Genomic DNA, 12,760 nt, shown 5'->3' with positions numbered 1-12,760 from the left:
TCCTCCTTTGCTTTTTTTTCTTCACTGCCTGGATACCGTTCTCCCTTTTCTCTTTCCCTCAGTTTTTCATTAACTCGTCTCTTCATCCCCTCGGTCCGACCATGACCCTCAAGCCATTTGGGTCACATGTCCTGAATTCCACTGAAATGGGACACGGCCGCCACATTGTGTGAGGAGAGCCCGCCGGACAATTTATAGTCCCCACCCGTGACCGGGGTTTAATGCAGGTTTTTATAAATCGCCACTGTCGGCTAAAAAACTTCTATGTACAAAAACTGTTACTTTTCTGGAGAGGGTAAAAACTTTTTTTTGGGGATCAAATGTTTATTACATGGATTAAAGCTATAAATAAAATGTCACGACTGGAAATAAAAAGCGTATGGGCAAGTCCTACTATGCCATTGGTTCACAAAGTACCAGGGGTCCTTGAGGGAGTTCCAGGAGGTCCCCAGCTAAATGATGGATAGTTAGGAACCAAATGAACCCTTGTGGGTCCGTAACTCTGAGAGTGTGGGTCCATTTGGTTCCAATTGTACACTCTCAGAGTTAAAGGAGGAGTTCACCCAAAAAATGACGTATTTTCTATCAATTACACACCCCATGAAGCCTTGATTTCATGGATTTATTTTTGTTTTTGTCGCATTCCTAAGACAATAATTTGATGACCGGGTGTATTTCCGGTAGGAGACACAAATAATCTACTTTGTGTCTCCTACCGGATACATTAGCTGGTAGGAGACGGGAATCAAATTATTAGCTTAGGAATGCCACAAAAACAAAAAAGAATCCATGGATTCAAGGCTTCATAGGGTGTGCAATTGATAGAAAATAAGTCATTTTTTGGGTGAACTCCTCCTTTAAATTAACATTGATTTTACAATATAAATTGGGGTCCCAGAGATACGCCATTACATGTGGGTCCGTAGCCTAATGCATGTCAAACTGTGGGTTGCCAGTAGGAGACACAAAGGAGACTCTTTGTGTCTCCTACCGGAGAAACCACCGGTTATCAAATTATTGGTTTAGGAATACGATAACAAAAAAAATAAAACACCATGAATTCGATGCTTCATGGGGTGTGTAATTGATAGAAAATAAGTCATTTTTTTGGGGTGCTCCTTTAACCTTTGCTTGCTTTTATGACATATCCGAGACCGTTAGGGTTTTATGGGAAATGGTTTTAAACATAACTTGCTAGTTTGACCACTTCAAATGCTCAAGCTTGTAGATCGGCTATTTTCCAGACATGCTGGCCTCTGTGGGATCCAAATGACAAATGAATTCAGTCGTGACTGAGAACTTGAATGCATGAGTTATTACTTATTCACAAGCTCTTGTTAACCCTTTAAGACCTGGAACGCAGCTGTGTCACTTTAGATTTCATTGGCTATTCAAAAATAGCAGATCTACAAGCTCATAGCGCGGCACCGAGTGCCGGGCTATGAGCTTGTAGATCTGCTATTTAGGATTTAGATTTTTTTAAATTATCACCTCAGGTCTTAATGGGTTAATACTCCAGCCAATGTACAATCAATTGAGCTCGTTGATTGGCACTATTTGCTACTTTTTCGTGAGACTATTGTATGACGAAGTAGGGCATTTATTTCGGGAGGGGGGAGGGGGCATAAAAAAGTTGAAACATGGAGATACAAGGGTTCTGGATCAGAGATCTTTATATGCATGGACGCCTGGGAAACTCAGCAAAACGCCAAATGACTATTTCATTTATTCATGAGTTTCATTTTGGACCAAACGCTCACCTGAAAGTCAACTCAAAGTTGGATGCAGGCACCGAACGAACATCACTGCAGAAGTACTTTTTGTTCTGTTGTCCTTTTAAATTCAAAGTCAGTTTTCCAGACTAGAATTATTATTTCTAATTAATGTTGACAGTCACCTGTATTGACCCCGCTGGGGGAAATTCAGTTGTCATATTGGCACCGCAGTGAGGATGAAACAAAAGGTACAGGTAAAGGTAGAGAGTTCAGAATAGGTCGTTTTTTTTTTGTTGCGGTTTTCAAATATTGTTGATACAGAATCAAATGTTTTATGGTCATGATTCTCCAGGAGCCTGTACAAGAATTTATATAAATATTTTCGGAAATCTCTATGGTCTGAATGAATGGGCTTTCTATCGGTGAAACCGCAACATTACAATTAAGTCTAAACCAGTTGTGCTATAAGCACGCCCCCTTCTGTGGCCAACGCGGAAGTGCCTCTGCCTACAACGCGAATACCCAATCTCTGCACTGGCCTCGGTGCCGCACCTCGCTAGTCATTAGACTCTAAATCCACTATCACCAGGAGCCATGGGTTCGAGTCCCGATTGGGACAATACTTTTTCAAACAACCGCAGACTACTTTTTTTCGCCGATAAAGTATAGGTTTGGACCATGACGGAGGCGCGACTAAGCGCCGTCCGAGTTATGTACCGATAGGGACAGAATAGTAAATAATGTTTTGGTGAGAGCGTTTGCCCCAACTGTCACTCAAAGTGGCTAATGGCCAATCACAGTGCGTCCTTGCACAAGCGTATCATGCACAACTGGTACTGGCAGCCCCTGACCTACCAGTGCCAAGCGTATCATGCACAACTGGCAGCCCCTGACCTCTGGAACTCTCTCCCAATGGAGATTCGCCAGTTGCCAACACTGGACTCCTTTATGTCCGCACTGAAGAGACACTTATTTACTCAAGCTTTTGGCAATTCATTTGTTTATTGTGTGTACTGTAAAGCGTCCTTGGGTTTCTGAAAGGCGCTATATAAATCCAAGTTATTATTATTATTATTATTTAGACTATGTAAGGACGCGGTGAAACCAGAGCCGGTAAACAAAATGGCCACCAATGCTATGCTCTATAGGGGCGCTCAGGTGGCTCTAGATATATTCTAACTCTATGGGGAAGAGTGGGACGGAGGCACTGTGTCCTCACGGTGGAGGCTCCTCACTGGCAGGAGAGCCGTGTGTGGGGAGGTATTAATTGGCATAATGACTAAATTGGGAAGAAAAAGCGGTCAAAATAATTGGCTACTCTCTAAAAAAAAATTACAGAAAAAAAGACAGCAGTATACTCCACCAAAACAGGAACTTTGTTCTGCTTCGGCAGGTCAATAAGAACAAAATGGCAAACCTTATGTGTGTCTGGCACGCAATGCACATGATTTATATTATTTATGTCTGCAGTCTGTAAGCAGCATACCCCATGGACAGTTTTGAAGAAAGGTTGGCTAAGGAGGTATAAACCTCTCTTTCTGAGCGACTGCAAACACAACCTGACGGCAAGTCATTCATGGAGAGACATACACTTGTATATTGTGACACTGTGGTTACTGCCCGATAGCAAACATATTCATACAGTATTTAGCCTGGAAACCAGACAAATCTTCCAGTGCAAAAAAAAATAAGAAAAAGCCCTTGGCAGATTTGGTCTGGTCCTGCTCGGTTCTGATTGGATTTCCCTGCCCCCGAAGTTGTGGGGCACCAATCAGGGCCCAGTATGTAAATATGGGGCGGGTTTATCACCAGAGGCATTTTTTTAAATCCGCCCCTTGGAAATGCATGTTCTATACACAGAGATTCCATGCCGGGCTAATTCATATTGCCTTGTGTTTAACTGCTTGGTCAGGACTTTCAACCCATTTAGACCCGACCTGAAAAACGCCTTCTAAATCCTAACCTAAGTTTTCAGAAAATCTTCTATTTGTATTCTTAATTGTTTTTATAGACAATCCTGTTGCTATATACATAGCAACATCTAAAATGACACTTATGCTTTCCTATTTTTAAAAGGTATAACCATGTGTAGGCTTTCCCGGTCGTAAAAGGTTAATGTTGGTGTTAATGTTCACTAACCTTGTGTTAGCTGCTTGGTCAGGTCTTTGATGTTGGCAGCCTGCTTCCTCTTCTGGGTGACCAGCTCGTCTCTCAGCTCCTCCACGCGGGTCTTCAGCAGCTCCACCTCCCTCTGCAGAGCCTCCCGCTCCTCCTGCAGGCCCTGCACCTCCTGCTGCCGCCGCGCCTCCTCGCGCGTCAGCTTCTCCGACTGCATCGTGGACACACAATAAGAATGATGGTAAACGGACTGCATTAACTCATTCCCTGCCTAGAACGACTAAAACGACTTCTGTCCATAAGCCATGCCTGCCTAGAACGACTAAAACGACTTTTAAAAAAATAAAAAAATAAAAAAATATTTTTTCATTTTTTTACATTTTTTATAAGATCTAGACTCCCATCCACTTCCTTGTTAACTTAAAACTTAAAAATGCTGTATCTCGGCTCCTGAGTACTTTTTTTTTTCAATGAAAAATCTTGGCAGTGGGCAAACGCGGCCAGAAATAATTCTGGCAGTGAATGAGTTAATATAGCGCCGTTATTTCAAAAGATAAAAAAGTTTGAAAATATTAATCATCTCCATAAATACTTTTATAAAAAGTTTAAGTAGTAGTGAAAATATCAGATCTACAAGATCACAACGCGGCGTGAAGTGACGTGATCTGCTATTTTCACTAGTTTGGGTCCCGGGCTAACGTCTAATTTGTCTTTTGGGCCTTGAGCTAAAAGGTTTGGGAACGACTGCTCTAAAGCAGTGGTCTTCGACGTTTTGGCTGAGAGACAGATGAACCCCCCCCCTCCTCTACTAATTATTCTATAAAATTGTGTTGCAGATAGACTTGTTTGACAGCAGTATCATCAATGTTGTGTCAATTCATCTATTTTATCTATTAATTTGTTGGATTCATAAATGGTAAATGGTGCATTTATATAGCGCTTCTATCCGAAGCGCTTTACATTGATTGTGCCATTAACCCATTCACACACACATTCATACACCGATGGCGGAGGAAACCATGCAAGGCACCAACCTGCTCATCGGGAGCAATTAGGGGTTCAGAGTCTTGCTCAAGGACACTTCGACGCTAACTCTAGGGGAGCGCCCCAGCCCGGGATCGAACTGAGAACCTTGCGGTTTTCCAGCTCACACTACCCGGCCACTCTACCCCTGAGCCACTGCCGCCCCGATTCATGTTAACTCATTGAGTGCCACAATCCGTCAAATCCGTCACGTGGCCTGACGCCCAGAGCGCCACAATCCGTCAAATCCGTCATAAAAAAAAATTCAAAAAAATAAAAATAATAAATAAATAAAAGTTTTTTTTTTTTTTTTTTTGGAAAAACATGTTCAGAACCCAAGATATGATGATTTGAAGATTTGATGCTCCATCCACTCCTTGTTTAACCTATAACTTAAAAAGGCTGTATCTCGCTAACTAAGCACTTTTTTTTTTACAATGAAATTTGAATTGTGGCACTCAGAGCCAAAATTCCAAAAATGAGCATGGCATTGAATGAGTTAATGTCTATTTTCAGACATTTAACCACGCAAACCCTCAATACTAAGAAAAACTTGACCGTTGGCTCTGTACTTGGTCTGCTCTTTTTTCCCACAAAAAAACTCTTGGCCGAAAATAACCGATCTACAAGCTCAAAGTCGTTGTCCCTGGAACAAAATATTGGGATGAGATATGGGGGGGGGGGGGTCCGCGGCCAAATACATATCATTTTGTGTGGACAAGTTGGAGCACCACTGATATGGCAACATACTGTTAGGATTTAGAAAATGTATTTGTAAAAAAAATAGCAGATCTACAAGCTCATAAGCTGGTAGGCCTATATCTGCTATTTTTTAATAGCCAAAGAAATCTCAAGATGACAAGGATGCGTTCCCGGATTGAATGTTTTAAATATGGTTTTGCTCTTGTTTAGATGTCTCCCATTAACTTAAATTACTCAAATATTGGATTATTGGCTCAGGAATGTGACAAAAACAAGTATTCCGTTTAAGGTATCATAAAACTCATGGCATGCTTTCAAAGTAGCTTTCTGGTTGACAGACGCGTATAGTCATATAGTAAATATGTCAGGAGGTTAGGAGGTTTTGTTCATCTTTGATAAGAACAGCTGAATGGACCTCCAAGCTCACAATGAGGTTGGAGGTCAAAAGGGGGTGGTGCCTGGAGTCAGCAAAACCAGCTAACTCCACCCTCCTTTGGTGGAGTTAGCTGGTTTAGCAGAACGTTTGAGGATCCAATGGAGTTAGCTGGTTTTGTCAGAAGCACTTTTTAATACTTTTCATTGTTTCAATATATTTTGTTATTTTTATTTTTTTAACCACAACACAGATGTAAAGGGTGTTCAATAGCACTGATTTATGAAAACAAAAAAGCAAAAGCGGGAACATTTTGTTTTGGAGGTTTCTGACCGACAGCACCGATATAGTAAATATGATATGATTTACAACTGCAAGCGGTGGTGCTTCTCAAAATAGCTCTACATCACCGGTGGCGTATTATTTTCAGGCCTTGTGTGTGACCATCAAAAACATCCCACTGTGCAGCTTTGCACGGTACAAGGTCAAGCCCGTAGAGCTCCGGCAAAACGTGCCGTGATTCTCAAACATTTTCATGTCAAGGACCCCCCAAACTGATATGGATTTGGCCGTCGACCACCATCTGAAGAAAAAATATTGTGTGCCAGAGACTCTCATCAGAGATTTCTGTTCAAATCGACAAAAAAAAATGTCAATGTTTTTATTTATTTTTTATATGGGGGTTCCTGGCACAAACTCTTTTTAGATGGGGGGGGGTCTGCAGCAAAATACATTAACCCATTAAAACCGGGAATTATCTGTGTCATTTTAGATGTTTAACCCATTAAAACCGGGAATTATCTGTGTCATTTTAGATGTGGCTATTCAAAAATTGCAGATCTTCAAGCGCACAGCACGTCACTTTGGGCACTCGGTGCCGAGCTATGAGCTTGTATATCTGCTATTTTTGAATAGCCAAAGAAATTTAAAGTGACACAGATGCGTTCCAGGTCTTAATGGGCTAAATGACAATGTTGTCAATACAGACGCGCTGTGAGCTTGTAGATCGGCTATTTTCGGCAGCTGGTCTACAAATCAGGGATTACGACGCCATCAAGGCCAAAAATACATTTAGTCGACTAAATCAAATGTAGATTTAGTCAACTTAAAGGAGTAGTTCACCTAAATATTAAATATTACACACCTCATGAAGCCTTGAATTCATGGAGATTTTTTTGTTTTTGTCGCATTCCTGGGCCAATAATGTGATGACCGGCGGTCTCTCCTGTAGGAGACTCAAAGAGTCTCCTTCGAGTCTCCTACCGGAGAGACCGCTGGTCATTCCTCAAAAATTCAAATTTGTCTAGAGTAAAAGTTAAAACTTTTCAGATGACTAAAATAAGACTAAAACTAAATGGAATGTTATTCAAAAGACTACTAAATACAAATTTGCAGTCGAAATGAACACTGATTATTATCATCATAAGTAACGCCGTGTCCTCTCACCCGGTCAGCCAGCAGTGCGTTGCTCTCCCCCAGCCTGGCCTGCAGCTCGGCGTTGCCGGCGGTCAGCCGGTCCAGGCCGGCCTGCAGGCCGTTGCTCTCGTTCTGCAGCTGGGCGTTCTTGGTGCTCAGCTTCTCGGTGAAGCCCAGCAGCTCGGCCTCGCGCTCTCTGCTGCCGCTCACGTCTCCCTGCAGGTCCAGCAGCTGGGCGGCCAGCGAGGACACCTCGTCGCGCAGGCACGCCATCTCCTGCTCGTCACTGACAAGGGGGGCACGAGAAAAGAACACAGAAAACACAGGCCGTTTTAGTGCAGGCGAATTTTTTTCCGATTTAAAGTCAAAACAAATTTTGATTCAAAATCGATTCCCGATTCAAAATTGAGTGTGAGAGGGTTGTGTAAAAATGATTGGCTTTGATGGAATCTTAGATTAGGTGCAGTTCTATTTGATGGAGAAACACAACATAATAGGCTCTATGCACAGCAGCCATATTGGGAATTAATTGGGCCCCTTCGTTACTTCCTTCACAGGTGTTACCAATAATACTAATTAAGGCTGTGTTCCATTTAGTGTGGCATAGTGGTTGTCTTGTTTTCAAGGACCCCCATAACTCATGGATGTACATAACTCTGAATGTACAAATGGAACCAAATGGTTCCATTTGTACACTCTCAGAGTTACACACCCACCATAAGGGGCCATTTGGGAACCAAAATGGAGTGTTTCTAGTGAGCCAACATGCACGATATCAGCACCCTGACAAGAATGGAACAGAGCCTTCATTAGTATCATTGGTAACACCTTTGAAGGAAGTAAGAATAGGCCCAATTTCTTTCCAATATGGCTGCTGTGCATAGAGCCTATTGCCTTGATGCAAGTAACATTAATGAGTGTCAACGAGCGTCAGCTGGACAGTGACACACACACAGCTCAGCTGTGCTGAACTTAAAAGTGACTGGAGTTAGTTAAAAAAAAAGCCCTTGAATATGACTGAAGACATGATAATGTTTACTGTGATTATGGTGAGCTTAGGGCCATGGCGTGGCTATTCTGATGGCAGACCGCTGAACAGTGTTTGTGCCAAGTTTGGTGTGGATGCAGGTGTGTCCGCATGTTACGTTTGCGACATCCATTTTCTACCCATTAGGCAATTTGAATATAGGATTGAATACTTTATCAACACGATTATTAACAGTCAAAGGTTAAAGCCTGTCAGCAGGGAGTGTTGAGCAGTGACAGAAAATGTGTGTGGGGAGAATTAATTGGGGAGAAAAAGGGGCAATAAATAAATAATAAAATCTAAATATTCTAATTTTTGATATTTTTCAAAAACTTAGCAGCAAAAAATAGCAGATGTACACGCTCGTAGCCTGTAGATCTGCTATTTTTCAATAGCCAATGTACAAACGGATAAAGTGGTTAAAATGATTGTGATGCTGTATTAACTACTTTTGCTGGGGACCTCTGGAACCCCCCACCCCCAAAGACATGTGAACCAGTGTGCTCGAGTCCATTATGTGTACACTACGTTTGTCCTTGCCCTAGTTCAGTCAGACAACTCTTGGATTGAATAAATATATTTATCGAGCACAATATATAGAGCATAAATATTTAAGCATATTTGGGGCGTCAAGGCTCTGTCTCATTTCATTCATTCTGTGTAAGCATGATTTATAATAAATGATTGCCAACTAGCTTTTACAGGGAATGGAAATTGAATAGACCCCCATAGGGGAATCATAGAAACAGAGAGACTATTGTTTTTTTTTCGTAAATGAATGCCTTACTTTGTCGTAATAATAATAATAATAATAGCTTGAATTTATATAGAGCCTTTCATGAACCCAAGGACGCTTTACATCAAAAACAATGAACAACCAACAAACAACCAACCAACCACAAAACAACAAACAACTATTTGCCATAGGCCTGAGAGAATAGGTGTCTTTTCAAGGCAGCCTTAAAAGAGTCCAGAGTCCGATATTTAAAGTGTGCAAATAGTCCAGATGTAGAATGACATTCGCAGTGAAAGGATCATTGGAAAGACACCAGAAACACAGGTGTTAGCTCAGGTTGAGGAGCGCAGAAATTCACGTCAGCGTCCCCTCATGACAGTGTCAAGAAATTCACATAATGTACAACAGTGTTGTGCAAAGCAAGCGAAAATAGCAAGCGAATATTGCAATGAAAAAAGCGATGCGATCCGATGCTTGAAAATAGCGATGCAATTCTAATGTAAAGTGAAAGTGGTTAAGGTGTGTCTGAGGGTTTTATAAATACTAATCCGATAATAATTTCAGGCAGGGTAAGTGATATGTTTTGGTTAAAACAAAAAGGTTTTTGTTAAAAGGTTAAAGCACTATATTCTGATAGTATATCCTGATTGGATAAAATTGGTATCCCGACCTGAACATGCCCTTTCTGTTTATTAAAAAGTTGGAGACTACTCTTATTGAACAAACTCTCTATATCCAATGTCTTTCTTTTTTCTTATTTCTCTCTCTCTCTCTCTTCCCCTCGGAAAATCACTTACCCTACCATTAACAAGAGCTTATGACTAAATAATAACTACATTGGAACAAAAGTTCTTATTTTTTTCTGAAAAGCAACCGCTTTGGACAAACGAGTTTCAGTTTTCCACTCGACATCGATTAAATTCTAGACCTCTCCGGAGCCGTCGGAAGCAATTAAGGCAGGATGGTAATAGAGGTGCACCAGATTGCAGATAAGCACTTCACACAACCTGCCAGGACCTCCAAGGTCAACCACATCCTAATGCAGTGCTTCTCAAACATTTTCATGTCAAATTACAAATCATGAATTATTAAAACATTTCCAAAATCTTACGTTCAAAAAGAGCAGATGTATTTTTAAATAGCCGACGGTAACAGATTGTGCTGGAGTCCCCCTGCAACCCCTGGGGGTCCCCGGACCCCACTTTGAGAACCATTGTCCTAAAGCACTTTAAAGAGTGCCTCTCCTCAATCAATGTTGCAGACAGTGCAAAAAATAATCCTCCTAAAATGAATTAACTTTAATTAACCTATTTTATTCACTACGTTATCCGTCTGTTTTAGACTTTATCTTTCTTTATGTTTTATTATCCCCTACATTTCATCTGTGACCTCTCCGTCTCTTAATTTAATGTGAAGCACATTGTACAGTACTGCATTTTAATGTACTATAATTAGAATTCATTTGATTTAGTCAAGGTTTAATAGCCGATGCTTTAAAATGTGACTTTGTTAAAAGCACTTAAACCTCATACTACTGTATAAGGGGCATACCGCATATTGGCTCTAATGCAGCCTGACAAAGAGTCGCGGGTTCGATTCTCGTGCCCAACAACCTTTGCTACGTGTCGCTCCCCGTCTCTCTCTCCCCGTTTCCTGTCTCACGTGAATCAATTAAACTAGCGTCAAGAGTAAATAACATGCTAACATCTAAATCACATTCTTAACATCTGTGGTCGAGAAAAAATTATCTAAGACACAAAAAATAAGCACATAACAAATTGTACTTGTCGGGGGTGGGGGGGGGGGGGTGTACCGTGTGTGTGTGTGTGTGGGTGTGTGCGTGCGTGCGCGCGCTTAGGCCTGTCACACTTGTTACATAGTCGCCTAATCTCAATTATTTGAGATACTCGCAACTGTTTTGCATAATCCTCATAATCATTATTTTATTTATTTTCCAAAAATAGCATGATGCTTTACATCTTTTTGAAATGTATTATACTTATTAAATAGGTCAGTAATTTCTCTTTATATTGAAGTTATTTGTCATAATTATCCGTCCTGTGCAGTTTGATTCCGAAGCCTAAAAAGGCAAACAGAAATGTAATTTGTATTCATTATGTTCCGATGTGCCATACGCCAAAAACACAATCTAATTGTTTAACCGCAATTATCTGTGTGACAATTAACCTGTGCCGCGCTATGAGCTTGTAGATCTGCTATTTTTGAGCCAAAGTGTAAAATAATGCTATTATTTTTGACTGAGGACATATGCCTTGATCTTGTGGATGTAACCTCGCCACACCTGTATTATTTGTGTCCTTGTATGCAATTGCCTTTGTGTGGACATGAATAAATTGTGTGTGTGTGTGTGTGTGTGTGTGTGTGTGTGTGTGTGTGCGTGCGTGCGTGCGTGCGTGCGTGGTACCGTGTGTGTAGGTCTTGCAGGGTGCCGATTTCTCCCAGCTGCTCTCTCTGTCGGCCGATCTCAGCCTTCTGTCGGTTGATGATCTCCCTGTACTTGCTCAGCTCATCTTCCCAGCGAGGACGCTCCTCTTCCAGACACTTTAACTGCACAACACACACACACACAAACACACATGCACACACGCGCTGTGAGCTTGTATAGCTGCCATTTTTGACTTTCACGGATTGAATGGCTCAGTTCCATTCTGGTCAAACAGAGTCAGGGTGCTGATATTGTTGCATGTTGGCTCACTGGAAACACCAGTGGGTCTCAAAGTGGGGTCCAGGGACCCCTCATGGTTCCTTGAGGGGGTTCCAAATGGACCCTTAGGGGTGTGTAACGCTGAGAGTGTACACTTGGAACTCTCAGAGTTATGGGGGTCCATGGAATTCAAAACCTTTTTGAGAACCACTGTGCTACACTAAATGGAACAGAGCCTTAAATTAGTATAACTAGAAGTTCGGCCGGCTGCGCCGGCCTCACATCTAGCGCCCACGCCCACGTACAGATGTGCCACTTCAAAACTTCACATTTCCTGCCATCGCCAAGACAATAAATTTTCAGGGGATTCCCAGGGCAATAAGAGGGACAAAGAAGGGCATTTAAAATGCTGAATTATTTTGATGATCACTGCTTTTATGATGCTAATTAATTTGAGAAACTGGTCAAATCACCTTTCGCCTCATAATGAGTCTGACACCTTCTTAAACACACATTCTTTTGTTCTCATGTATATGGATGTCTGTTGAAGGGAAAAACGGGGGTGTGTAGTGACAACTTCTTTTCAGGGGCAAAACAGTGCATTTTAAGGGCAGAAAAGGGAGGAAAAAAATGCATTTTCAGGGGACTTTCAGGGAAAGAACAGTAACGTGTGAAGTTTTGAAGTGGCACATCTGTAGCGTCCACGCCCACGTAGCGTCCACGCCCACGTAGCGCCCACGCCCACGTAGAGACCACTTGGCAGCGCCGATCACTGGCGTAGCGTCATGAGGGCTAGTGGGGCCATGGCCCGGTCAGTGAAGATTTGCCAGGAAAATGAATTCTGCTCCGACAACAATAGACACAGCCGCCGGCCGCCGGTGACGTTACTGAAGTGATACATTGGCTGGCCCATTCACACCTTTTACAAAGCTAAAGCTGCCTACTCCTGCCTATCAATGGTCCAAGTGTGACCTGTAAAGTAGCC

At 41.9% G+C, this 12,760-nt stretch overlaps 1 protein-coding gene across 3 annotated transcripts in view; it reads right to left on the bottom strand.

The window, feature by feature from the left end:
- ccdc186 (coiled-coil domain-containing protein 186) overlaps positions 1–12,760 on the bottom strand; it is a 96,234-nt gene that overhangs the window by 41,308 nt on the left and 42,166 nt on the right. For all 3 annotated transcript variants that reach the window (XR_014602297.1, XM_084078907.1, XM_084078908.1), the window contains exons 12-14: positions 11,536–11,678; positions 7,378–7,633; positions 3,855–4,044 (exon numbers count right to left, since the gene is read on the bottom strand). Coding sequence is in view for 2 of the 3 variants with exons in the window: in XM_084078907.1 (XP_083935033.1) it covers positions 3,855–4,044; positions 7,378–7,633; positions 11,536–11,678 (589 nt within the window). In the remaining variant the exon portion in view is untranslated. The remainder of the gene's footprint in view (positions 1–3,854; positions 4,045–7,377; positions 7,634–11,535; positions 11,679–12,760) is intronic.

Source organism: Gymnoscopelus microlampas, assembly GCF_963454915.1.
Source record: "Gymnoscopelus microlampas genome assembly, chromosome: 14".
Taxonomy (NCBI): Eukaryota; Metazoa; Chordata; class Actinopteri; order Myctophiformes; family Myctophidae; genus Gymnoscopelus; species Gymnoscopelus microlampas.
This window is presented reverse-complemented; position numbering and strand designations above follow the sequence as displayed.